The 27,617-nt window shown below is 42.5% G+C and overlaps 1 protein-coding gene across 1 annotated transcript in view; it reads left to right on the top strand.

Annotated features, from left to right (window-relative positions):
- Positions 1-27,617, top strand: part of CACNA1E (calcium voltage-gated channel subunit alpha1 E) — a gene marked incomplete at both ends in the record, with an annotated part of 387,788 nt that overhangs the window by 138,721 nt on the left and 221,450 nt on the right. The window contains 2 exons of the mRNA XM_080698762.1: positions 25,255-25,358; positions 26,558-26,710. Of these exons, the coding sequence (XP_080554888.1) occupies positions 25,255-25,358; positions 26,558-26,710 (257 nt within the window). The remainder of the gene's footprint in view (positions 1-25,254; positions 25,359-26,557; positions 26,711-27,617) is intronic.

Below are 27,617 nucleotides of genomic sequence, written 5' to 3'. Positions count from 1 at the left end.
TTTTATTATTTACTCTGTGGCCAGAGGATAAAGCAAGTCCTAGGTAACATGGCATAGCAGCGTTTTCTAAGCACACAGAATAAAATGGTCTGGGAAGGATAGGCATGTCAAAGAGAAAAATTAAAAAGCTAGACAGGGAGAGGAATTATTCTTCATTGATTCCAAGTCTCTGAGATCTGGAAAGTCTAATTTTATTCCATAAATAAATTGAGGCTCCCCAAAGGAAAGCAACCCAGAGTGTCAGGGGTGGTAAAGGAGTGTTGTTGGGATGAACAGATAGAGCTCTAGGCTCTTGTATGGTTTTCCCTGATATCCCAGCTCCATCCATCTCTTAGGAAAAAATTCACCCAACTGGATTGTCAAGCAGTGCTTCGACATTAAGAGCATTAAGGGGGATAGAGTGAATGAATCTTTATAGAAATGGAGGGAATCACCAAAAGGCTAGATAAACAAGGAGGATGAAGGGCTGAAGAGAGTATCCAATTGTACATACTAACCCTCTTTGGAAAGAGGACTAAATAAGAGAACAAGGAAAGTTGGACTGTACAATAGCAAGAATGATGCAGATACAGCTTGCCTGAGGGCTGCTTCCAGTTTATTTATCTCTTTCCCTTGTAATGACATTGCTTCAAGTTTTAGAATGTTCTGGAAACTTTTGGAAAGTGAATCTGTTCAAAGGAAGATAATGGAGGAAGAGGAGTCACCTTTGGGTTCCCACCATGCTTGTAGGAACTGGGAGTTTCTGCAGACTTCTTCAGAAGGGGTTTTTGGACTATGTGTGGCATTGGGGAAGAAAGCCTCAGAGAGGGAGAGCAGTTAGCAGTGAATGCAGCATATTTATAGAATGGCAGGTGTGTAATATGCAGAATAGCAGCAGTGTGGTGTGCAGGGGCCTGCATGTAAGAAACATGCAGGCAAGTGATGCTAAATGTAGCTAAACAAGCTGTCAGGAATAGGAGAGCCCTGTCTGTGTGCCACGATAACTGTCTCGGTCAACATTCTTACTGCCATAATCCAAAATAACTGACTACACAACTGGAGGAAGGAAGATTTATTTGCTCACAGTTATTGGAGATTTCAGAGGTTCAGTCTATGTCAGGCTGGGTATGCTCAGGGCATGGTGGCAGGAAGTGGAGAAAGGGAAAGATGGGTTCTGCTCTCACATTATGTAGGCCAGAATCAAAAGAGAAAGCAGGGGAAAGAAGGACTTTCTATAATCTTCAAGGCCACATCCCCAGGGACTCTTCCTTAGCAACCAAGCTCTGCTTTCAACATTGCTGCCTTGCTTCTGTGAGGTCTAGGGGCATTCTAAATTCAAACCACTACAATAACATGTTTGGACTTTATTATAAAGACAGTAAGAGGTCATTATGAAAGAGAGAGAGGGGGGATATTAGATTCTTGCTCTGGTGCGTAAATATTTTGGTTGTCTAGGGAAAAATATGAGACTTGAGACTTGGATGGATTCAAAGAGAAGGAAACAGATATGAGATATTTTAAGGATCTTCAACCTCAGGGGTTGGTTGATAGAAAGGGAAAAAATCAAAGCTGAGTTCCAGGACTAATGGTGGCTTCTTTCAGTGAAAGATAATACCACTCTTAGTGAGGAGCACTCTGTGGTGGGGAGGGGACAAGGATGATTCTGGCTGTGTGGGCTGGATATGCCTTTTGGGTTACTGTGCAGTACTTTGCTAAGAATGCTGAGTTTAGGACAGGGGTCTGCATGGGCTTCTTAGATTCACTATTGTGTGTTGGTAGTTCAAATCATACATGTAGGTCAGATTGTTCTAGGAAGTTGGCAGAGAGCAGGATCCGGCGACCCAGCATTAAGTGGGATATGAAAAATGTGGGTGACCTGGAAGGAGGTTGATAAAGGGTCAGCAGAAAACAGTGAGATAGTGGAGACCCTGAGCACAAAATAAAAGGAGGAAGTTTCCAGATGGGATATTTGATAATGGAGGGTCAAATATGAGGGAGAAGACCATTCTGGCATTTGTCTGACAAAGCTTGGTCTTTTTTTTTTCCCCCTAGAAATAAATGCCGCTTCTTTGTAACAGGTAGCAGTGCAGAGAGAATGGATTTGTTCCTGTTCTGTGTCCTAGAGTTGATATGCAAAGCCCTTTCTGGTCCTGGGCTTTTGTGGAATGGCAGGGAAACTGTCATCCTTGGACCGTTTCATTTAGAGAGAGAGGGGGCCGGATGTGGGGGTTGATGCCTTAATTTTAGCAAGACTCTTGGAGCTCCCCAGAAAGCAAGCTTTATTTTCACAAAATTAGAACGTATTGTTATTATTACATCTTCATGCTGTGTCAGAGCCAAACACTGGAGTCTTCAATACTGTATTTATTTCTCTGGGCTTTTGGAGGGGTGGGGAAGAATGGGACATTTAGGTTGCTAAGTGATTGTGCTTCTAAAAATAATGAGATTTCCTCAGTGGCTCCTTCGCTTCTATCAGTTGGAGTAAGAGGATGCCAATGGTCAGCTTATAGGCGAAGGGACAGACCATGTTTCCAGGTAGTCCCAGGGCATTCTGTTGGAGAAGAGTAAGATAATCTCTCCCTCTTGGGTCCTCCTACCTGCATCCCTTTAGGGTCCACTACTTTGAGAAATTGCAGGAAAAACTGGGCTTCTTCCTGCTTGCCTTGCCTAAGCAGGCAGGCCTGTGGTTGCTATGGTGACAGTGGGTGGTTGGGAGAGGCAGTGATGATGCAGTATTTGGCCTGTGTAACTGAGGTCCCCAGCACGTGCTGCTTGGAATCTGGGCTCCTGATGCTCTTGGCAATTCTTTTAGGATTTCGGAGGATCACTTGGTACAATGTTGAAATCTTCAGACCAGCCAGCCAGCTGAAGCCTTTATCATCAAATATGCCTCTCACAGGCTAAATTCTGAAAGGTGTTCATAGGATTAGAAGCTCTGGACTAACCTTGATGGGCAAAGGGATGTGCAGAAAAGATCTCTCTATGCAAAATGGTCAACTGAGGATTGTAGAAAGCCTTTAAAATCATCCAGTTCCTCAACATACCTGACAGTTGGGCACCCAAGCCTCTGCTTGGATTCTCCTCCTATGGGGTCACATTTCAGGGCAGAACACACCATTCCATTATTGGATGGGTTCTAGGTTTCCCTTTGCCCTTTTGACAAAATCTGACCTCATTCTGATTTGACCCATGGGCTCAAACTATGCAATAAGCAAAGCAGGGCGTTCAGCCAGGTGACAGTCACTTGCCACTAAGCCTGTTCTTCTCACCTAATGCCATTTCAAGATGGCTTGAGATGCCCCCAGCCCTTGACTTTCTCAGTGTTACTCTTAAATACAGCACCACAATGCAACCTAGTACTCTAACTGGTCTGACCAGGGCAGGGTACCTTGGGACGGATGGCATCACATGCTTGAGAAGAGTTGGAGTTATTCATGGTACCCTGGTCACCCACAGGCTGCATTATCCATTGTTACCCCATCTTTTACATGTGAACAGCTGACACCCTTCTCTACTTTGGCACTTTTTTTTTGCTATTATCATTTAAAGTCTCAATAAATATGTTGAAATTGACAAAAATAATGGAAGAACTCTGCAACACAACTCCAGAGGCCTCCTTTCAGGTTGAAATGATAACATAATTAAGAGCTAAAGTTTGTGGCTCATGTATGTATGTATGTATGTATGTATGTATGTATCATCTATTATCTATCTGTTTTCTATCTTTTATCATCTATCTAGCTACTTATCTATCATCTATATATCTATCATCTTTCTTCTAAGAAATCCACTACTGATCTTCTGAGATCTTCTAGCATTATTTTATTGATGAGAAAGTGGAACCACAGAGAAATTAGGAAAGTTCTTCTCGAGTGAGAGGGGTACCAGGATGTAGGGTTCTGCCCCCAGGACAGTGAATCATCATACATTCTATTCCATGGTATTTCTGAGAGATAACACTTGCTTCTTTGTATCCTCACAATAGCCCCTTCTACAGTAAGAATATAAATAAGGGAGTGAAGCTTTGGGCCACAATATGTCCTAACTGACAAAAGGGACTCTGAGAGGTATGGCTGTGGGTGGAGGAAGCTGGACAGCACAACCCCAGCGAAGCCCTTTGGGTACTGGTCTGTGATTGCCCTTCTTACCACAATCTCTTCCAGGACCTGCTCCCCCAAGAAGGGTCACCCTAAGTGCAGGATCTGCTTCCTACAGTGTGTTTGTTTGGAGGTTGTGTGGCCTCAGAAGCTGGGCCTGGGAAAACTGTGCTCATATTGAGGTAATGAACTACTAAAGCTTCCAGTGGGGCTCAGGTTCCTAATTGCTGGAGTGTAGACCAAGATGTGTTTGGAGCCTCTGCTGCTGCAGAGAGATGTAAAACGCGAATTTGGAAGGAGAGCCGAGGGTAATTTGCTAGTTCACAGCCTTCCTTAGAGTTCACACGGAATTTTTAGTACCCTCCTCCTGTTTCTTTTAAATATGTCAGAGGTGAGATCAGCGGGATTGAACATCACAAGGAGGAAGGGCAGGCAGCTGAGGCAAGCCCCTTGGGCTCCGGGAGGGAGGGGAGAGTTTGGAGGGCCGTCTTGAGGAGTGAGTGGGATCAGCATACTGCCACTCTTTTCCCTGTAACCCTGGGCTCTGGCTCCTGGAAGGTTCAGCTTGCTGGTCTCCAGCTGGGCATTTCTGGCCATGCCATGCAAAGTACCTGGTCATGCATGAGGTTACGCAGAGGCACAGACAAAGGGCTAAGAGGCCTCTGTGTTTATGTAGGAGCACTTCTTGATTCTTTTTGTTTAGGTTTCATTTTTCCCCCTCTGGACAATGACACTGGAGACTCTACTCACTATAGTCATCCTTGGCCAGCCAGGGACCACCTTGATTCTTTCTGACAGCTTGAGACATGTCACAGTCCTGCAGGTGGCCATGGGGAGCAGCACACACGGTTAAATGTGTCTTCTTTCCAGCCGCTTCCTCAGCCACTGCAGGCAGCTTGGCTCCTGCTACCTCTTGGTGGGAAACCACCGTGGCCCCCATGCTCCTATGAGGGGCAGAGCTGGCCTAGCAGCACTCATGGGGAAAAGGCTTGGATGTGTTAAGAGTGAGAAAGCTACTGAATGGGGCACACCTCCGTGCCTGCTGTGACAAGGGCAGGGTCTCAAGCACAATTGAGACTGACCTGCACTTAAACTCAGTCCTGGTCAGATTACTTTTGCAGTGTTTGAGAAACAGGCTACCTTTGAAGAGGCAAAAAGGAGTAGAGTCTAGATAAAATTGTGTAGAATTCTTAGGGTTTGGTCTAAAGAACAGGGAAATGAGAGGGGTAACAGGAGGTAAACCCAGAGGAGAGACCTGGTTTTGACACTCAGGAAGGACAGTCCAGAAGCTTCACTCAGAATGTGACTTTGTGTTCCCCGACCTCGAGGGGATGGGCTGCCCATCACTGGAAGAGTCCAGAGGCTAGCATGAGCTTAGCCCAGGAACATGGGACAGTGGATTGGAGTTTGGGCTTTCTGTCTTTCAAGATCATTTCTAATTTAAGGTTTATCTATTTACTCTTGCCTGCCACTTATATTTATGGAGCACCAAGCTTCTTACTGGAAATTTAACACGGGCCTCACCTCTGTGAATTCAGGAAACTGAATTATAAGAAAGAAGACCAAGTAAAAGGGTGCTTTGGGAGGGCTTCCTGCAGGAAGTGCATGCTGAACAGAGTTTGAGGAGAAGCAGGTTTCATGGAGCCAAGAGAAGGTGCCTGCAGAAGCCCCTCAGTGAGAAGGCTCGGTACCTGCAGGAACCTCATCAGTCCAGGGGCTGGAAGGGAGCGTGGGAGGCATGGCCAGAGGCCGGAAGACTGGAGGAAACCAGGTCATGGTGTTAGTCTGTCTTCAGCAGGGAGGCCCTGGAGGATTTAGGAAGGGAAACGGGCGTGTCTGACTTGCATTTTGGAAAGATGGTTTTAGGAATGGAGTGGAGACAGGGTACAGGGGGTACAGGAAGGCAGAAAGAAACCAGTAGATATTTTTGTGAAAAATAAGAGGACATCAGCAGTGGGGAAAGAGAAAGGGCAATACTAACAGAGCTGGAGCTACAGGTGTTACTATCCGATGTTCTCTAGAGAAAGGCAGAAGAGGTAACTTTTGAGTTGAGACCTCAAGGCTGAGATGAAAACAGCCATGGGAAGAAACGGGACCCAGAGAGCTCCCAAGAAGAGGACCTTGAATCAGAAATAAGTGTGGATGTTCAAGAAGTAGAGAGAAGGCCAGTGTGGTTATATCACAGGGAGCAGGGGAGACGGGAAGGGAGAGGAGGGAGTCAGGTCCTGGTCATCAGGTCTCAGGCACTGGGGGAGTTTGGGAGAATCCAGGGGGCTTTAAGTGAGCTGATGTGATTGACACTTTGTAAATCCACTCTGCTGTGTGAAGGATGGACTCTGCAGGGCACCTGCAGGCCACAGCCCTATAATGACTGTTGGAGAGTGGAAATGGCCAACTGGTTATTAGAGATGTGAGAAATGGGTCTGCCCTGGAGATAAGGCTGGGATTCATTTGAATCTAGAGATGGTTGAAGCTTGATTTCCCTGAGGCCACAGAGAGAGTGTGTGTGTGTGTGTGTGTGTGTGTGTGTGTGTGTGTGTGTGTGTATTGAATGTGAATATTGGGAGGGGCATCTATGAGTCCTTAGGGAAAGTTGCTTTTAAAGGGGAGTGGAGAGAAGAAAAGGGCAACTCAGAATGAAAGGATTTTCAAAGAGAGTGTACCAAACACTACAGAATTATAAAGTACAGGCCGAATGTCCCTTATCTGAATTGCTTGGGACCAGAAGTGTTTTAGACATTGGATTTTGGAATATTTGAATATGCTTCATGAGATATCTTGTGAAAGGGACCCAGGTTCACAGGTGAAACTCAGTTATGATTATGGATACCTGTGCACAGAGCCTGAAGGTAATTATACATATATGTTCAGTGAGGTTGTGTTTGATGCGGTGAGATGAGGAGGGGGATGGTGGGGGGACACCAGGAAAAGTGGTGTCAGCATATAGAGTACAGAGCCTAGGGACCAAGAGATGGGGAGTCAACAGAGAGCTGTGGAAGCTGCAGCATCCAGAGCATCAGGTGAGGGAAGGGTTCCTAGGCAACACGAGGAAAGATGCTACCTTCCTCTTTTAGGAGACCTCGGTCCCCATTGGTGGGTTTGGATTGTTTTAAGCAAGGACCCAGCAGTTACTGGAGACTCTCTTTCTGTCTACCTGTTGAATTTTAGTCATCATTGAAATACAGAAACCAGAATGTATATAGCAGCTCTTGGTATGGCTATGAAGTCCTCCTCCAGTGTGACGGCCCTCTTGCAAGGACCAGAGAGAGAGGCCACTGGGGAGAGCACTTGAATTGATCTCCATGTCACCTACCCCAGAAGGCTAGAGAGATTGAAAGCAATCTTGCCTCTTAAATGTTTTTTTTTCCTGGTGACAGAAGAATATATACTCATTGAAAAAAAATCTGAAAAGTATAGGTAAAACATAATCCCAGATTGTTGGTGGAAGCCTGAAGCCACAGAGAACACCAAGCCCTATATATGTTGTGTTGTTTCTAATATATACAAAAACCTCTGATAAAAGTTAACTTGTAAATTAGGCACAGTAAAAGATGAACAGCAATAATGAACATAAAATAGAACAGTTATAACAATTTACTGTAATAAAAGTTAAGTGGTCTTTATTTCTTGAAGTATCTTTAGTAGACTTTCATCTTTTCACTAAGGAAGCATTTTATGGATTTTGATCAGCATATCTGAATTCCCAGGTTCATTACTCTTATACTTTAGGTTGTTATTAGATAAAATAAGAGTTATGTGAACATAAGAACTACAATACTATAATAGTTAATATGAGAACTGAGATAACTACTAGGTCAATAACAGGTGGGTATCATATACAGGGTGGATATGCTGGACAAAGAAATGACTCCTGTCTTGACTGGAACAGAATGGGATAGCTCAAGATTTTATCATGCTGTTCAGGATGGTGTGTGATTTAAAATTTATAAATTATTTCTAAAATTTTTCATTTAACATTTTTGGATAGTAGGCAACTGGAACAATGGAAAATAAAATTGTGGATAAGAAGGGGGTACTGGATACATAACCTGCAATCCCTCCACCCAAAGATAATCATTGTTACAATTTTGTTGTATTATCTTTTTTTCTTTTTTACTCATTAAAGCATGGCAAAAAGACGTGTCCATGTATTTCACACTGTGGTGTTTATATTGTAGAATAAATGTTTTTCCTTAAAATTATGCTTTTTTCAAGACTCTGTAATACCTTTTCTCATGTTATTAAACATTCTGTACACTGGACGTAGTGGTGCACGCTTGTAATCCCAGCATTTGGGAGGCTGAGACCGGAGGATTGCGGTTCGCAGACAGCCTCAGCTATTTAGCGAGGCCCTTTGTAACTCATTGGGACCCTGTTTCAAAATTAAAAGACTAAAAAATATGGCTAGGGTGTAGCTTGGAGGTACAATGCCCTTGGGATATATCCCCCATACCACACGCAAAAATACCTGTATAAATACCATTTTAAAGGCTACATAATATTCCCTTGTGTTCAGTATATCTTACTTTACTATTCCTCTGATGAATTTTAATGGATGCGTATAGTTGAATACCTACTAACATAACTAAGGTGTAAAGTATCTCCCTGATCTCAAAAGTTTCCTCGGACCCTTTTGTGGTCAATCCTCCCATCTTCACTTCTAGCAGCTACTGATCTGTTTGTCCTCATAGTTTTGCCTTTTCCAGAACGTCACACAAATGGAATCCGATAGCGTGGAGCCTTTTGCTATTGGCTTTTGCGCTTAGCACAGTGCTTTGAAGATTTCTCCACACTGTTGCATGGATCAGGAGTTCATTTTTATTTTCTTGCTGCCTGGCGTTCAGTTTATGGCTGTGTCACCATTTGAATATCCACCAGTTGAGGGACACTTGGGTTGTTTTTAGTTTGGGGCAATTATAATTACAGCTGTGATAAATAACTATTCATTGCTGGGTGAAATGGTAAGTGCATGTATAACTCTAAAGAGAGCTTCCACACCGTTTCAGAAATAGCTCTACTATTTTGCACTTCAAGCAGCACTGTATGGAAATTCCAGCTGTTCCACCTTCTTGCGAGCATTTGCTATTGTCAGGCTTTCTATTGTTTTGTTTGTTTTTGTGTTTAGCCTTCCAGAAAGTGTACAGCAATAACTATGATGTGTCTAACTTACTCTTATAATGTTGCATCTGTGTGTGTGTGTGTGTGTGTGTGTGTGTGTGTGTGTGTGTGTTACTGAGGATTATACTCAGGGACATTCTACCTCCAAGCTACACCTCCAGATGTATTTTATTTTATTTTTAAATTTTATTTATTTTGCGGTACTGGGGATTGAACTCAGGGGCATTTACCTCTGAGCTATACTCCCACCCCTATTTTTTATTCTTTATTTTTGAAACAGGGTATCACTTAATTGCAGAGGGCCTCACTAAGTAGCTGAAGCTGACCACGGACCTGTGATCCTCCTGTCTCAGCCTCCCAAGTACTGGGATTAAAAGCATGTGCCACAGTGCCTGGGCTGTATTTTATTTTTTATTTCAAAACAGAGTCTCACAGAGTTGATGAGGCTGGCCTCAAACCTGAGATCCTCCTGTGTTGGCCCAAGTACTGAAATTATAGGTGTACACCACACTGCCTGTTCAATTTTTTATATTTTTCACTATTATAGAAAATACTTAAATATCTATATTGTAGATATTTATATGTAACAATTTGTATATAAACATCAGATATAAAACATTGCATGAAAATTTTGTCAACATTTTTAAATGTGTACTTAAATTTTTTTTTAAAATTATTGAATCAAAGGGAGTGAACATCAGCAATATTTCTATATATTCATTGTCCAATGGTTTACAAAGTGGTTACACTAATTGACTCTTTTCAGGGGTGGCAATTTGATAGGCTGAAGAGGCTACTGGGTTGTTTAAATTTGAATTTCTTTGATTTTTATACTTTTAAAAAATGATAATCAAAACTGTGGTTTTTTCTTTTGCAAATTGTCTACACCTTGTCTTTTTTTTTTTTTTGGTGTTAGGTTGAGACAAAAATTTGCCATGACATAAATGTTTTATCTAAACAGGGTCAGTTACAGATTTTTCCAGCTTGGTGCCAGGGTTGGCCATTTGCAGTATTTTCATAAAATATTAACTTGGTCTCAGCCTGGTTTCTTTCATGCTCATAGGCCATGAACTAATTTACATAGCTGGTAAGGTAAAAATAACTTCAGAGTTGAAACGAAATATTTTTTGCTAATAAGTTAAACTCGGACACTTGGTGCTGGCTCTTCTATGAGGGCTAGCAATCTCTTTGTCTAGACTCCATTATTAATAAACACAGCATTTTATGCCTTTTAAAGAGAAAGAAAGAGGTGATCCTTTAAAGTTCTCTCTCTGAAAAATGTCCACCCCACTCATTTCCCTGTGGTGGGAGAAACCTCTTGATTCTGTCAGTCACTCACTATTTTATTTATTCACAGTGGAAGTACAATTAAAGCCACATCTTTGTCTACATATCACTATCAAATAGATTTGGGTAACAAACAGTTCCTGTCTATAGCCACAATTCTTTTAATTATTAAAATTGCATGCATTTTTATTATATTTTAAATAGGTGGTATGGGATGTGCTATGACTCAGAAGTACTAGAATGGATTTTGGTTTAATGACTAAAATGTAAAAAGCATTTTGTTTCCTCTGACAAATAGCTCTAGTTCATTTGGGGGCTCCACAGATGGCTGATAGTTTATAACCACGCTGTAGCTGCCTCCTCATCACACCTGTAATTGTAGGTTTCTCTTCTGTGCAACTATGGGAAGTTATCTAGGTGTTTTTAAAAATATTTGTCATGCTAGAAGAAAGATGGCATATGCCTGTCACACAAATCAATCTCTCAGGCACTGAAGGCAGAACTAGGAAAATAGAACAATGGACAAATATATTTCTCTGAAATTTATAGCTCTGTGATTTGTCTGAAGGAATCATTGATTTGAAGAGGTTTTATTAACTCAAACACCTTTTCTGTATGTGTGTGTGGGGAGCACTGGGGATTGAAGACAGGCATTCTTACCTCTGAGATACACTCCCAGCCCTGTTTTATTTTTTTTTTATTTTGAAACAGGATCTAATTTTCTGAGGGTCTGGCTAAGTTTCTGAGGCTGTAACCCCTGAACCTGCGATCCTTCTGTCTCAGCTTTTCAAGTACGGGGATTATAGTTGTACATTATCACATCCACAAACACATTCCTTTTTTTTGGTGGTACTGGGGTTCCTGGAAGCCCTTCTACCTCCGGGCTACACTCCCAGACCTATTTTTACATTTTTATTTGGAAACAGGGTTTCCTAAGCCAGCGGGCGCGGCTGGCTTCGAACCTGCGCGATCCTCCTGTCTCTGCCTCCCAAACTCGGGGATTACAAGCGTGCACCACCACGCCCGGCCACAAACACATTTTTTAAGATGAATATTTCGAGGGGGGGGACAAGAAGGGCAGCCTGCCCCACAACACTGAGAAGATAGAATTTTATTATTTGGGATTTATTTTTTTGTCTCTTTGAAGATTTCCTTTGATCTCTTTCCCATTGAATGGTAAGCCACCCTCAATGAGGTTTTTATTTTGTGTGTGTGTATATGTGTGTGGTACTGAGGATGGAACCCAGGGGCTTTCTACCTCCGGGCTATACTTCAGACCTACTAAGTTGCTAAGAGCCTCACTAAGTAGTTGAGGCTGGCTTCGAACCTGTGCGATCCTTCTGTCTCTGCCTCCCAAGCGTGGGAATTAAAAGCATGCGCCACCATGCCTGGCCCTCATGAGTTTTTGCTGCTTTGGGAAGACTCAGTCAAGGATCCTGAATGACTACAATTTTCAGCCTCTAGGAAGCTGAGGAACATCATTTCAGTATCTTAGGAATTAAGCCACCAGCTAAAGTGGCCTTTTAACTGTGGCCAGCAGTGTCACATAAGAACCTTGCCATTTGGGGGAAGACATAAAGGGATGGAGTGTTGCTGGTAGAAGAGAAACTACTGGCAGTACCAGCGGTCAGCGGCTACTGTGCACGGGTGGGGCTGGGTTGCATCGCTAGTCTCTGGAGCCCAGCACTGGAGTTCATTACTGTCTTCTTTTAGCAAGGCCGGCATTGGGGGCTGGGCCCCATGTGGACAGTTAGTTGGGCTCTGCGCCCCAGCGGTGTCTTGCTCTCTGCCTAGCCAGCCATCTCACAACTGCTTGTTCCTTGTCCTGGGGGACCTGGGGAGAGAAAGTAGGTGGGTGGAAGATCAACAGAAATCCCTCACCACTACTAGAAAAACAACCCAAAGAACATGTATTTATGTTGGCGAGTTCTTATAATGTGGGATTTCCCTCTCCAGCAATTCTCCTTCTTTGCCAACTCTCTGAAGCGCAGTTTTGGTAACATTCATACGATGCTGCAATCATAGGACATTGTAAGGCTTTGCAGAGAGGCAGCTCTGTGGCTGTCCCGGAGAGCGCACTTGTCAAGTAGATGTGCCTTGGGGAGGGTGATCAGCCATTATCTTCTGAAGCTACCCAAAACACTCCAAATTTGGAATCTGGATTTCTGGGTTTGAGTCTCAGTTTGACCATTTGCTATCTCAGTGACCTTGGGGCAGCCAATTTCTCTCTCTAAGCCTTGATTCTTAAGCTGAAGAAATGGGGACAGTGTTATGTGTATGGGACAGGACCATATAACCCATGCAACAACAGTAAGGTAGATTTCTTTGCTATCATCACTTGGAACTGAGAGACAATTATGGAATGTCTCTCCATCTCTTGGCATTTCTCCTTGCTGGGTCTGAAACAGTAATCAGGGATTTTCTCAAAAAAGAGAAAGGACTCAAGACCATTGGTAGGAAATTTACCCCTGTTTATGTTATTTTGAATTAAAGCAAATAAAACCCTTCTTTGTGCAATTCTGATTCTTCATCTGGCATCATTTGGGGAAGAAACTCTTCTGTGGACTAAGGCTTTCTTTGGAGACATGTTGTTCCAGCTTAATACATCCTGAGAGGTGTTTGAAGAGGCAATGGGGCACTCTTACCAATGCTGGCTGTCCCTCAGGCTAAGATTTGAGCTGGGGTCATCATGGCAACCACTTGGGCAGAAAACTGCCTGAAGGGACTGTGTGGATTTTCTCCAGTATAGAAAGAGCCTGATTGCAAAATACATGCCATTGTCTTTAGTTGGCCATTAAGCATTGCTCAGTTTGAAGAACCCATCATTTCTCAGTTTGAAGGAGCTGGAGTGGTTGAAGAATCGATTAGGGGTGATTTTTGTCCCCTAGAGAACATTTTACAATATAAGGAGATATTTGTCACAACTGGATGTGGAGAGGTGGCAAGAGGGGTTGCTATTGGGATCTAGTGGATAGAGGCCAGCAATGCTGCTGAATAGCCTACCATGCAGAGGACAGCTCACCACAATCGAGAGTCATCTGTCCCCAAATGCTAGGATAACCCATTTTCCTTAGTATGATATAGTTTAATTGTTGACCTTTATTTTGGCAGGGAAAAAAAAGGAGAATTTTTAGGTCATGGTTTTTTTCTCTTCAGAAAGTATATTTTGGAGCTGGGTGTGGTGGCACATAATTATAATCCCAGTACTTGTGAGGCTGAGACTGGAGGATCTGGATTTGTGACCAGCCTCTGCTACATGGTGAAGCCCTCTGCAACTTAGTGACACCCTATTTCAAAATAAATAATAAAAAAATTAGGCTGGAGGTATAGTTTGGAGATAGAATGCTCCTGGGTAAAGTCCCTAGAACCACACACATATAAAAAAGAAAGCATATTTTGGGACTACTCACTGAGATTTCTTCAAAACTTAATTGGGAACACTACTTTAAAATCCAGAAATGGTGTCTTAGTTTTGATAAAGACAGAGCCACTTGTTCCCTCCTGGAAATAACACAGATCTTCCTTACTTGAAAGGGCAAATTGACCCTACCTGCCTTCCCATCCTAAGAAATATTAGGGCCTCTTGGTTATCATTCATTGTTGGTAGAACAAAGGAACAGAAGAAGAAAGTTTTTGCTCCCATTTGTCCATAAATTAACTCATACACATTATTCTGAACAGAGAGAGCTCATGGAAACAACAGAAATATGGTCTCAGTCATTTTAAGAACATTTATTGCAATCGTGACTAAGACACATTTTTATTCACACAATTATAACACTTCACTCAATTTATGACATTTTATGGCAGAGAGATAGAGATAGAGATAGAGATAGGGAGAGAGAGAGAGAGAGAGAGAGAGAGAGAGAGAGAGAGAGAGAGAGAGAGAGAGAAAAGGTAAGGATTAGTACAACCTGGAGGGCAGGTTGGGCAGTCCATTTACCATGGAGAACAGTTGTGTGTGTGTGTGTGTGTGTTTTAGGTAGGGGTGGTCCAGGTTCAGGTAACTTGAGAAAAGTCTGGTCCATGTCTTCAGGTTGACCTTATCCTGTGAGAACTGAGGATTGGTGGGTTGACCAGAAGTAAGGAATTGCCAGACAAGTACCAGCTAAGTCAATAACTTCACTCTCGGTGAGCATAATGGCAAGGCTCTGTGGCAGGCAAAGCTGCAGATGTTTGGTCCTGGTTTATATGTTATAGTGCTCAGGTTGCCAGGACATTGTGCATCATACGGGGGCCTTGGGGTTTGTTCCTGCCCCTCCCCTAGCACATTGCTCCCGATACCTGGGTGTGTCTCACCATGCCCAGGTGTTTTTTTGTAGTTAAGTAGTTAAGTCCTTTCTTTGGCATTAGTGGAACTCTTTTAGGTATGTACCACATATATGTATGATATTAAGTAACACATACCACTGAGCACACCACCCAACAAAAACAAATGAGAAACAGATAACAGATAACTTCTCTCTGATAATGTGTGTGTGTGTGTGTGTGTGTGTGTGTGTGTGTGTGTGTGTGTGTGTGTATTTTCTGTCTTTAAGACTCCCCATTCCACATCAGTTACCAAAAAAGGGTATAGGTTCCTCCTAGAATGTAGTGTCCACTGTTCTGGGAAAAATGCAGCAACCTTTTCAATGCAGAGTTGCATCATTCTGGGAAAACACCATAAAGCAAGTTGCCTAGTGCTGTGAAAGCAACCACTTATGTTGGTGCATCCTGGCCTCTTTACAACAGTCTTCTTAGAGAGAATTGTGTATTTTTCTGGTCTCTTTAGACGTGAGGTTTTTTTCCAAACTATGGGTTGGCCCCATTAGAGAGTCATTAAGTCATCTTAGTTAGTTGCAAACAACATCAACTATAAAAAAGGAAGAATTAAAGAGAACGATTTGAGTATATCACCCATACAAAAAGTATTGTTTTATGAAACACATATATATCTATGTGTGAGTCTTGCTTGCAGTGTAAACATTTCTCATCGTAAGCTATGATCAAGAAGAGCTGAAAATCATTGCTGTAAATGTTTTTGGTGTTGTTCTAGAACATGGATCAGTTGAAACACTGAAATGTCTTTTCTCTTATACTTAGAGGCCTGAGCTCCATTTCCTACTTATTCCTACACCAGCTGTTACCCAGGACAATGGATGATCTCCTTAGGTTCATCTAGGCTCACCCACTGGGACTCGAGAGAGGGGCCAACCTCTGTAGCATGCATGAACACAAGATAGCTCTGCTATCAGGGAATATTGCTGTAAAGGAGATAATCAAAGACATCAGCCCCTAGAGGGCCTCAGGGCTACACATTGGCATTAATACAGGTATAGAGATCAAGGTCAACCTTTGGTTGTAGCAACTGGGTCTGGAGTTGCAAAGAGGACAGAGACCAATAGTTCAATCAGGGAAATTATTTTAAGTTTTGAGTAACATTGTGGTTAACCCATGTCCCATTAGCACACGTAAGCCTCCAAGTTAAGCTCTTTGGACACTGCTGGAACTTGATCTTATTGATGTTTTCCAGTCCTCCAGGCTCTTCATTCTCCACTCTCCCCCCTGGCTTGCTGGATTCTAGCCACATCAGCCTAGCTTCCATTCCTCAAGCCTGCCTCTCTGCTCCGTGCCCCTGGACCATCTGTTCATGCCCCTTACTGAACGGAGGCTTGTTCTTTACCCCTTCCCTCCTCTGTCCTGTTCAAGATTCATCTTTGAACCTTCTTTCCCAGCCTTCCTCTTATTATAACTGTAATCTATCTAATGTCTATTTCTTTCATCAAATTTCATGAGGACAGCCATCATCTCTATCTTGTCCTCTAATATAATACCAGTGTCTATGCTGAGAAAGTCTCTGGTGATTGTGGAGCAGGTCATAGGTTCTGGGATGGAGCTAAGGCCATGGCATTTAGGGCCCAGCATGGCAGGTGGGAAGGAGGAGGAGCCACTTAGAGACACTGGGAATCAGGTTGGCCTGACACCTGCTTTTCTTTTCCAAGCCTCAAATACATGTTGGTCAAGGTGTTTTCTATTTTCTTTTCTTTTGGCTTGTCTCTGTGTGTCCAGTTTAATACACAGGATTTTTTTTCAAATAAAATGAAAAAACATCTCTAGAAATTGATCCCCAAATAAAATCACACTTTCCATAATTTGTTTAAAAGAAATGAAGAGAAAAATGCTATATGTGATTCAGTTTCTCTTCAATAGATTATAGTGATTTTCACATGTGGTTAACAGGCCCTTGGTTTGGATCCTCAAATGTACAAGCTCATCGGGGCAGTCAGACTTCAGGAATGTGAATTTGGATGAGTCTGTCCAATGGGAATGTGTGATCACCCACTTATTCTTGAGTCAGGGCCATTTCTTGGGTTCTTGGGTACCACTCTTGCCTCTTGTCAGGGAAGGGGCCATAGTAGATGGGAATGTTCAGGCAATTCCTGCCATCAAGAAACTGGCAATAAGGACTTCATTAGCAATCAGCCTTCAATTGTGAGTACCACTCAGAACCAGGTGTTAAGTGCTGAGCCTCTCTGTGGGTGTTGAGAGGAAGTGGAGACAAGTGTGCGCTGTTGGGATGTAGTAGCGACAGTGAGCAGATTTTGCTCATGATCTCAGAGCCAGAAGAAGTCTGAGGGGTCCTTCTGTCTGTCCACTTTATTTTATAGATGAAAAAGCCAACACATTCTTTCTCTGTACCACCTACCACCTATGTATTTGTGCTTTCTATTTGTCAGGCTATAGTAGACATTGGTTTTTTTTTTTATTTTTGTTTCTGGCTCTCATTCCATTTCCCTGATAGTCCCTGATCTCCCTTTGAGGAGAATCTTGTTTTGCATGTGTTTTTGGTGGAAACGTTTCAACGCCATCAAATTGGATTCAGTGAGACATGTGACTTCAGGAGAGAACTCTTCACCTTCCAGTTTCTAGGCCCGCATTCCTTGTTATTTGGCTCTTGGACTTTTCTTCCATCTTTAAAGCTAGAAGCATCAGTAGCAACCTGCTTCAGTCCTCGAGTTGAGTTCTTCTATCTAGTCAAATATTCCTTTTCCTACCTCTTAGAGACACTTTTTTTGGTGGTACTGGGGTTCCTGGAAGCCCTTCTACCTCTGGGCTACACTCCCAGACCCATTTTTTTAAAATTTGGAAATAGGGTGTCTTAAGCCAACACCATCCTCCTGTCTCCACCTCCCAAGCACGGGGATTACAAGCGTGCGCCACCACGCCCGGCATTAGAGACACTTTTGATTGCATTTAGAGTTCACCTGAATAGTCCAGCATATTCTCTTCATCTTCTGATCCCTAACCACCTCGTCAGGTTCTTTTTGATAGAACCACAGGTTCCTTGGATGAAGACATGGCTTCCTTACCACACCAGATTTCCTGCTTTCCTCTTTTCCCAGACTAATCTTCCATTATTCCTTAAATTTTATGAACTCCTAATGCCTCGACATCCTTTATACACTTTTTTCCTTGGGGGCACAGGGGTAGCCCACAGTTTAAGAGAGCTGGAATTTGTTTCTGTTGCTTATAACCAGGAAACTATTTGGAAAATAAGCAATATGTGAGAATTTGACAAGCTTTTTACTTTTTACTTTTTAAACCAACTTATTTAGGAAGACACTATCCACATTTTATAGACAAGAAAATTGTAGCTCAGAGTGGCAGTGGCATACACCCAATCACTTTTATAGGTGATGGCACTGGAGTTTGAAACTAGCCACGATGACTGGGGAGCACATGCTTTACCCCTCTCGTAATCCTAACTCAACACATCTTCGATCTGTAGCCCTTTTCCAAGGCAGAAGTAGAATGTCATCTGGACCCTGGGGCCTGAATCATCTTGTTTAGGCAGAGAAGAGACAGCAAGGGAGAGGTGGTCCAGGCAGAGAAGGGAGTCTGGAGTGTAAGAGGTGAATCTAAGTGATGCTTTAAAGAAAGAACAGAACATGTTAGTGCCTCATTGGGGGGACAGTGGTTGAGAGTTGAAGGAACCAGCCACTTGTGCAGTGCTTTTGAGTGAACATAGCCACTCAATAGGCCAGCATCCTAACTCAACTCTTATAGGACTCCAACTTGAATTAGGTCCCTTCCTTCTTCCTCCTGGTCTTCTCATTATGTGGGCTGCTACTATTAATCAACCTTTTTTCATACATGTTAATGAATAGCTTGACTTTCCAAAACGAATTCACTTCTCCCTTGCTATTTATATGAGTAGAGGCAAATGGGTAATTTCTGAACTCAGAAGGCAATCCCGGGCCCAGTGCTAAAAGACCCTTAGCTCGTGCCTCTTCTCAGATGAGAACTTGCAAATTTGCTTAGTCCAGTAGCAACAACTAAGATGAGAGCTCTGCCTGGTCATTTCTGGTCACTACATGTGTTAATCAGTTTTCTATTACTATAACAAATACCTGAGATAAGCAACTTATAAAGAGGAAGTTTGTTTTGGCTCTCAGTTTTGGCAGTTTCAGTCCATGTTCAGTTGACTCCGCTGCTTCTGGGCCTGTGATAAGGCAGTGCCTCATGGTGGGCGCATATGGTGGAGCAAGATACTTACCTCACTGTGGATGAGAAGTGAAAAATAGAAGAAATGAGAGCTCCACTGTCCCCTTCAAAGGCTCAATGCCAGTGACCTAATACATCCCACTAGGCCCTACCTCTTAAAGGTTCTACCACTTTCCAGTAGTACCATGGGCTGGTAGTCAAGTCTTTAACACATGGGCCTTTGGGGGACATTCAAGGCCTACACCATAGCACCACCTAAGCAAACAAAAATACATAACACAGTTAAACTTGAATTCCTGATAAACAGTGACTATACCATGCATGATACAAAAATTGTGCTGGAAATGATTTATTGTTCGTCTGAAATTCAAATTTAACTGGGTACCTGGTATTTTTACCTGCCAACCTTATACATAATGTCATTGCTTCAGGGTATTTTCAGGCATGGAATTGAACTGGTAGAGCGTGCCTGTGAAAAGAGACTGTTAGACATAGATTGACCAGGAGTCTAGCAAAACACACAAAGGTCAAAAGGAATGCATGGTGGACTTGGAGAGAGATGCTTTGGTTCTCATTGCCCGGGGCATGACTTCTATCTTCTGTTCTGCTGAGCTATTGCTGTTGGGCCGTGACTGGTAGGGCTTGTGCTACATCATCAGTATTATATCAACCTCTACTCCTCTTACCTATTGACTACTAAAAGCAAGAATACCTGAGATAGGGCTGAGCCTTGACAGCCAAGGAAACAGGTATGGAACTCATGTGTGCAATGCACGTTATCCATGCTGGTGGTGGTTGGGTTGAGATTGCCCGTGGTGTCCTTCTGCACTTATGGAGAAGAAAGAAATGGAAAATATCCTTTGTTCCTGAAGAGCACAGGCTATGCCTCTTGGGACAGTGCAGGGATCAGACTTTTATTAACTCAAAATTGGAGTTATCCTCAGTGGTCTCACTCAGGTTTGTGATGTGTATGTCTCTTGATGCATGTATATGTCATGTTGAAGTGACCACCACTTGCCATTTAAGTGGTGTTAGTAGTAACTGGGAGAGGTACAAGTAAGGCTTTGTTGGATCTGAGGGCGACAAGTCCTAGGCACTTGGCAGCTTGTAGCTTTGAGATGAAAGGAATCAAGTTCATCTGTCTATTTGGGGCCCAAACACTGTGACTTTGGTATTTGTAGCAGCATACTGGACTAAGGAACTGTCCAGTGCTGAAAAACAGAGCACAGCACAGTGGCAGAATGGGAAAAGGATCACCTTTGACAGCAGAAGACAACTGACAGGAACTCCTAATCTTGCTGCTCACTTTTTTCTAAGCCTTTGTTTTCTCCTCTATGCAGTGGATTGTTCTGGGGATTTAACACAATAATATTTGAGGATGCTAGCAAGTAGTGAGCACTCTATATTTACCATTGCCCTTCTTCCTGTTCTACCTCTGTTATGATGCTTCATGGTACGTTGTAATTATTTCTTTCACATGTCTACCTACCACTAGGCTGAGTGTCAAGGGTTATTTCCTACCATTCATTTCTCCCCTAGCCTAATAAATTGGGCTTGGTATAGTTTTGTTGCATTATATGCACTTCAATAATTAGGTTTTACCTAAGTATTTAAATGGCAGGAGATAAGCTTTTAACTTGTGAGACTTTGCCCTTCACTCACTCTCTCTAACCTGCATAGGAAGGACTGCACAGATCCTGTTTTGTGGGATCTGCTTGGAGCAGGAGTCTTGGAAACAAATTAGAAGGTCCTCATTAGACTGTAAGATTCTCAGCACATTTCTGTATGTTCAAACATCGCACCTTATCTGTGTAGCACACCAGCTTTGACACCCTACCCTTCTCATTAGTAAGTTCTAGGATGCCTGTGATATTTCTCTCCTTTTAATTTTTGCTTTAACAGATTTATCAATTTTATCAGTGAGGTTCAAGTTAACCCACCAAGCATGTATTGGGGCACCTCTTACTTGCCTCACACTGGTTTAAGATTGGGGGAGGGGTACAGAGATAACCACAGTAGCATTATGTCTTATATAAAAAATGTCCTTCGAGGGCCTCCGTGTTGAAGGTTTGGTCATCAGCTAGGGTACCAATGGGATGTGGTGAAACTTTCAGGAGGGTGGCTCTAATGGAAGAAAGTTAGGTCATTGGGGGTGGGTCCCTGAAGATGATATTCATATCCTAGCCCCTCCTCTCTCTTTCTCTTTTTGCTTTCTCACTGCCTTTTGCCTTTTGCTTTCTCACTGCCATGAGGAGAACAGCTTATGTGGCCATGCATGTCTGCCATAATTTACCGCCTTGCCACAGCCCTAGAAGCAAAGTGGCCAAGTAACCATGTGCTGAAACTTGTGAAACGGTGAGCCAAAGTAAACCTTCCCTCCTTACAGGCTGACTCTCTCAGGTACTTTGTCCCAATAATGGGAAATGAACAAAGACAGTGTTAGTTCCACTTGAGGTGTTTCAAATCTCGTGGAAGACACAGATGAGAGACCACAAATTTTCTAGGATGTAGTCAGAGCAGTGGTGGAGGTGAGCCAGCATTTTTCTGGGAGCAAAGGGTAGGCCCCTTTTCTTTAATTATATCTTTCCTCTAAGAATCCCATTGTTCCTGCTTCTAACAGGTGGGCAGAGGAGTTGAATTGGAACTCTTTATGAAGATGGGAGTTAGGGAGCAGCCAATGACTGAAATGCATCTATTAAAGGCCCAGTTGACAGCCTCCTGCATTGGAAGCAAGAAAAGAAAATCCCAAGAGTCAAGAGAGCCTGAGACCACAGGCTGCAAGGTCCTGATTGCAGTTAGGTTGTGCTTAGGGGCAGGAGAGTTTGGGGAGCAGGTAGGTTTAGCGCAGGGCTGCACTTGGTGATACAAGCATGTGCCTATCTCATGGCTGGCTGTGAGGCCTCTGGGCCATATTTTTGCTTTCCTCTTTCAAGTTAGTTTTATGTTTGTCTCTTTCTTGTGTGACTTCTTCATCTTTCGGAGATTTCTTCTTTGTCCATTTTTATTTCCCCTTACTTCCCTTCTTACTAGCATCTTGCCTTTTCATGGTTCATCCAATCATCTTACCCGCTACCTTATTCTCATCCACTCTACATTCGGGGCTTCTTTGCCTTTTAATTTGGTCTTTCTGCACCTTGCCCGTATGAGATGAGGAAGCAGAACAGAGTCCCCATTCTCCTGCTGTTCTTTCTCACTAAACCTACTCTTGAAGACTAAACCTAGTTTTGAATTCTTTCTTCATCTTTCTCCCCTTCCCTTCCCCTTTTTTCTATTCCAGTCCTATTCTTCAGTTCTATTTTCTGTTTCTCCTTGATCTGTGTCCTCTTCATTTTTTCTCTACTTATTAGAAATTATGCCATCCCCTTCCTGATTTCTATGGCTTTGGGAGATAGCGTGAGACACTTGGCAGAGTCTGCCCCTGCGTCCCTCCCCTTCAGGTGATAACGTGGGAGTTTGGATCAGGAGAGATGGAGAAGATGTGGACAGTTTGTCCTGATCCTGAAGTTCTTTGTGAGAGTAGGATTTCTTTCCGTTTATTTTTTGAGGTAGGTGATATGAATATATAAGATCTTAAAGCTGAAAGAATCACTGGTCATTTAAGTAACCTTCAACCTAGTGTAGGTACCTCTTTACTTCCTAATGACTGCTCTCCCACATCTGCTTGAATACTGCTAATGTCTGGAAGTATACTCCCACATGAAGCAGCCCACTCTGTTGTTGGCTGGTACTGCTTGTTCAGTCATTTTTATGATTATGTTATCCTGGTAATATTGGTACCTATTGACCTTGCATCTGCCTCCTAGAGCTGCTAGGCATAAACCTTTCATACAGTTCTCTTTTAAGTACCCAAAGTATGTCAAATATCAAATATATTTAAAATATATTTTTCATAATTGAAATAGTTTAGAGAGGCTCCTCCCAAAACATTGAAATGAAATAAATGATTTTGACCCTATCCCCTTTGACTGTGGTAGAAAGCCCAGTCTTCTAAATGATAATTTCCCAGTGGTTCTGAATAGCTGAGATAGTCCTGAAGAAGTTATGAGAGAGAAAAAGTGGTCATCTCATTGAACAAAGACAAACTAGCAAATTTTAAATTAATATTCAATTAAAGTAATATTAGTAATCTCTGTGTGAGAAGCAATGTCTATTGTACACATTCTAGTTTACAGAACACTTAATATTCAGCATCACGTCACTGTAGGTCATGCCACAGTTAGGTCATGCTACTTCAAGAAGTGAGACTTCTCCATCTTGAGTGACTTGTGTTAAGTCTCCAAGTTCTCAAGTTGAGTCATGACCTAAATCCAGTTCTTCTGACTCTTAATCTTCTAAGAGTCTTTTATAAATGTGTGTGTGTGTTATAAATATGTGTGTGTCCTTGTCTCCCCAAAGTACCTGAATTGTTCTGGGATTACATTGATAAACTTCCCCTCAACACAAGGTAGTTGATACGCACAACCTAATAGGATTTTTAATTTTTATTTTTATACTCTTATTGGTGCATGGTAATTATGCATTATAGTGAGCTTTGAAGTGAGATTAGACGTACATACGTGTAACACTTGGTGTGTCTCCATTCAAATCCCCCCCCCCGAACCCATTCCTCCCTCATACGCATTAGCAAGGTTGAGAATGATACCTTTATTCATTAGCAATTGGGGAAATGGAAGTCAAAACTTCCGTGAGATTCCAACTAACTTTTAGAATAGCAATCATAAAACATACAAACAATAATGCTGAAAAGGATGTGGAAAAATAGGAACATTTTTGTGGTACTGGGGTTGGAATCCAGGGGATTCTATCTCTGATCTACACCCCCAGCCATATATATATATATATATATATATATATATATATATATATATATATATATTTTTTTTTTTTTTTTTTTTTTGGCAGGTCTGGGGATGGAACCCAGGGGCATTTGATCTCTGTGCTACACCCCCTGCCCTGCTTTTTACTCTTTTTATTTTGAAACCGGGTCTCACTGAGTTGCAGAGGGCCTCACTAAGTAGCTGAGGCTGTCTGCGAACCGCGATCCTCCAGTCTCAGCCTCCCAAATGCTGGGATTACAAGCATGCACCACCACGCCCAGCCCTATTTTTAACCTTTATTTTGAAATAGGCTCTCACTGAGTTGCAAAGGCCCTCACTAAGTAGCTGAGCCTGTCTGCAAACCACAATCCTCCTGTCTCAGCCTCCCAAATGCTGGGATTATAAGTGAGTGCCACCACGCCTGCAGGAACTCATATATGCTGTTGGTGGGATTGTAAATTAGCACAGTCACTAGGGATATCAGTAGAGAGATTCTTCAAAAGACTAGTAATGGAACCACCATATGACCCAGCTATACCATTCCTTGGTGTCTTTCCAAAGGAATTAAAGTCAGAATACTAGAGTGATAAATTGCATATCTATATTTATAGCAGCACAATTCACAAAAGGCACATTAAGGAACTAACTTAAGTGTCTGTCAACAGATGAGTGGGTAATGAAAATGTGGTCTATACACACAATGGAATTTTACTCAGCCATAAAGAACAACACAATTATGTAATTTTCAGGAAAATGGATGGAACTAGAGAACATCATGCTAAGTGAAATCTAATAGGATTTTTATGAATTTTTGTTGTTGTGTTTTCAAGTGTGTTTCTAGAGATGGCTATGGAAGATGAAAAATGGAAGCAAAGAAACATAGTTTGGGTCAAAGAGTGTTTTGTAGCAATTATCAAGATACCAAGAATCCAGGAGGACCACTAGAGCTATTTCCAAATATAAGCATCAGTATAATTGATTTGTTTAGTTAACAACTCTAAATGTCTAAGTGGAAAATAGTGAGTTACTCCTTTATTGTAGTTAGTCCAGAAAAATTTCCTGAAGAATATAGCAGATAGGGAAATCTAAGGAAACTTCAAAATAAGATATATAAGGGCCCATAAAGTGTGAAAGAAGGGAAGGGGTTTGTCAAGGATCAGGGAGAAGAGTCAAGTACCAGGATTGGGGGCAGGAATGGACAGATGCTGGGGACCCTTGCTCTGGTCAAGAGCGGGGTCTATTATTCTGGTTGATGAGAAGTTTATCTTCTTTGCAAAGTGAACCCCAGATGGCTAAATTTAATTTAACTCAACACCAGTGTTGACTCACCCAGGCTCAGGTGCACCCACGTACAGCTGGCATAGGCTTTGTGTGCATGCCAGGCTGAGCCTGCTACAGCCTTGCTTCCATGAGGAGCAGGAGGGGATGGTGAGGCTGTGGTAACTGTGACCCTTCTCTGTCTCCATCTGCAGCATCCTGGCCACTGCGGGAACCCACTTCAACACCCACGTGGACCTGAGGACACTCCGTGCCGTGCGTGTCCTGAGGCCCTTGAAGCTCGTGTCAGGGATACCGAGTGAGCACTTGCCTTTTTTTTTCTGCTCTACTAGTGACTTTACTGATGAGTCTCCAACCAAATCCAGCATGTAAGACAATTCGAGAGAAACTATTCTTCCTAGGCAGAGCCTCCAGGGGTAATAGACTGGAGATGCGGCAGTCAGGCAGAACATTTTACTTTGAAACTTAGCTTCCGTTTCCAATTTAAATGGTTAACGATTTAGATTGTAGAAAAATTTGGAAAGTAGAGAATACAACAAAAAAGAAAATGAAAATCACTCTTCATTCTGTCTCTCAGAAATAGCATTTTAGCAAAGTTTTTCATTCATTTTTCCTATGCATTTTAATGTAATTGGCATCATTATGTGTATGTGGTTTCATATGCTGAAATAAGCATTTTGTTTTTCTGACTTTAAAAATTATTACATGTTTCATGATTTATTTAGCCATTTTTACATGTCTGAATGATATAAAAATAGGTAATTTTTCAGTTTTCCTCCCTAACTATAAAGAGTTCTATAAACATCTTTTTTTTTTGTGGTATGGGGGAGGATTCAACTCAGGAGCATTCTACCCCTGAGATACACCACCAGCCCTTTCTAAAATCTTGAAACAGGAAGTCCCTAGGTTGCTGAAGAGGGCCTCAAATCTGCAATCCTCCTGTCCCAGCCTCTCAAGTACTGGAATTACTAGCCATGTGCCACAAATAAACATCTTTTTATTTAAATCATTACTCAAATATGTGACCACTTTCTTAGCCTAGAGATACAGTGGCCCCAGCGGCAGACAGTTGAACTCCTCTCCCAGTGGATGGGAAAGCTGGGTCTGAGATTGAGTAATAGGGAAGACTGACTCTGTCCTTACTTTTATTAGAGTTATAGCCAAGAAGGGCTAGTCCTAATTTCCTGTAGGACAGAGACTCATTCTAGAAAACTTATTCTATGATAGAAATGCAGATGATGACATAGATGATATAGGAGGGAGGGTTGTGGCACAGCCACCGATCAGGGGATATTGAGATGCAAGGGAGGGAAAAGAGGGAGACAGTGATGGAAGTTGACTTGTCTAGTTGACTCTTTGGATGTGGCCTCTGTCAACTCAGGCTCATTGGTTCTTTTTCCTTGGAGACTTGCTTTCCTTCTAGGACCGAGGGAACAGAGCCCACTCTGTCAGGGGGTGCTGAGTGGGGCTCTATGTCATTTGCTTTCCTCTCTCCAGGCCTGCAGATTGTGTTGAAGTCCATCATGAAGGCCATGGTGCCTCTTCTGCAGATCGGCCTTCTGCTCTTCTTTGCCATCCTGATGTTTGCCATCATTGGCTTGGAGTTCTACAGTGGGAAGTTACATCGGGCGTGCTTCATGAACAATTCAGGTAGGGTCGCTATTTTTTGTCTTCTGCCTTTACCCTTTCTCTTCCCTTGGGTTCATGGCCGTAATTTTAGGGCATTTAGAGCCTGGTTGGAAATGTGCATGCTATTTCTAGAATTAGACTCGGAAAGTTCCTACTCAGCAGCCTTTTGAGGCATAGCCTTCCTAAAGGTTCCCACTTGGCACTGATATGGCAAGCAAATAACCTTTTAGGTTTGTAATTGCAAGATTTCAAATAAATTATCTCAGCTTCCCCATTCCGTAGCAGAGGGCTATCAGAATGCATGTCAAAGCTATCTGGTTGACCCAGTAAGAGTGGTGCATTCCTATAATCTGGGTACTGGGGAGGCTGAGACAGAAGGATTGCAGTTTTGAGGCCAGCCACAGCAACTTAGCAAGACCACATTTGGGAATTTTTTTTAAAAAAAGGTTGGAGGTGTAGCTCAAAGGTAGAATGACCCTGAGTTTAGTTGCTAATAAAAAAAAAAAAAAAGCCGGGCGTGGTGGCGCACTCTTGTAATCCTAGCATTCAGGAGGCTGAGACTAGAGGATCGCGGTTCACAGACTACTTAGTGAGTAGCTACTTAGTGAGGCCCTCTGCAACTTAGTGAGACTCTGCTTCAAAATAAATAATAAAAAATAGGGCAGGGGCTCAGAGGTCAAATGCCCCTGGGTTCCATCCCCAAACCCACACACACAAAAAATAGAAAATCCATCAGTCTGAATAAATATTTTTTATTCAGTGGTATCTATGACCTAAAGACCACCGAGACCCAGGAGACCAGAGTCAGACTTGGGTATCTCTGGATCTATGGATACATTTTTCCTCAGTGCTCCATCTTATCATATTTCTCATTCTCTATTTTGACCACTCATAGTATGGAAGAACTGAGATAACACTGAATTTGGCT

The sequence above is a fragment of the Muscardinus avellanarius genome, assembly GCF_963383645.1.
Source record: "Muscardinus avellanarius genome assembly, chromosome: 7".
Taxonomy (NCBI): Eukaryota; Metazoa; Chordata; class Mammalia; order Rodentia; family Gliridae; genus Muscardinus; species Muscardinus avellanarius.
Note: the sequence above shows the minus strand (reverse complement) of the source record. Positions and strands in the feature narration are given on the sequence as shown.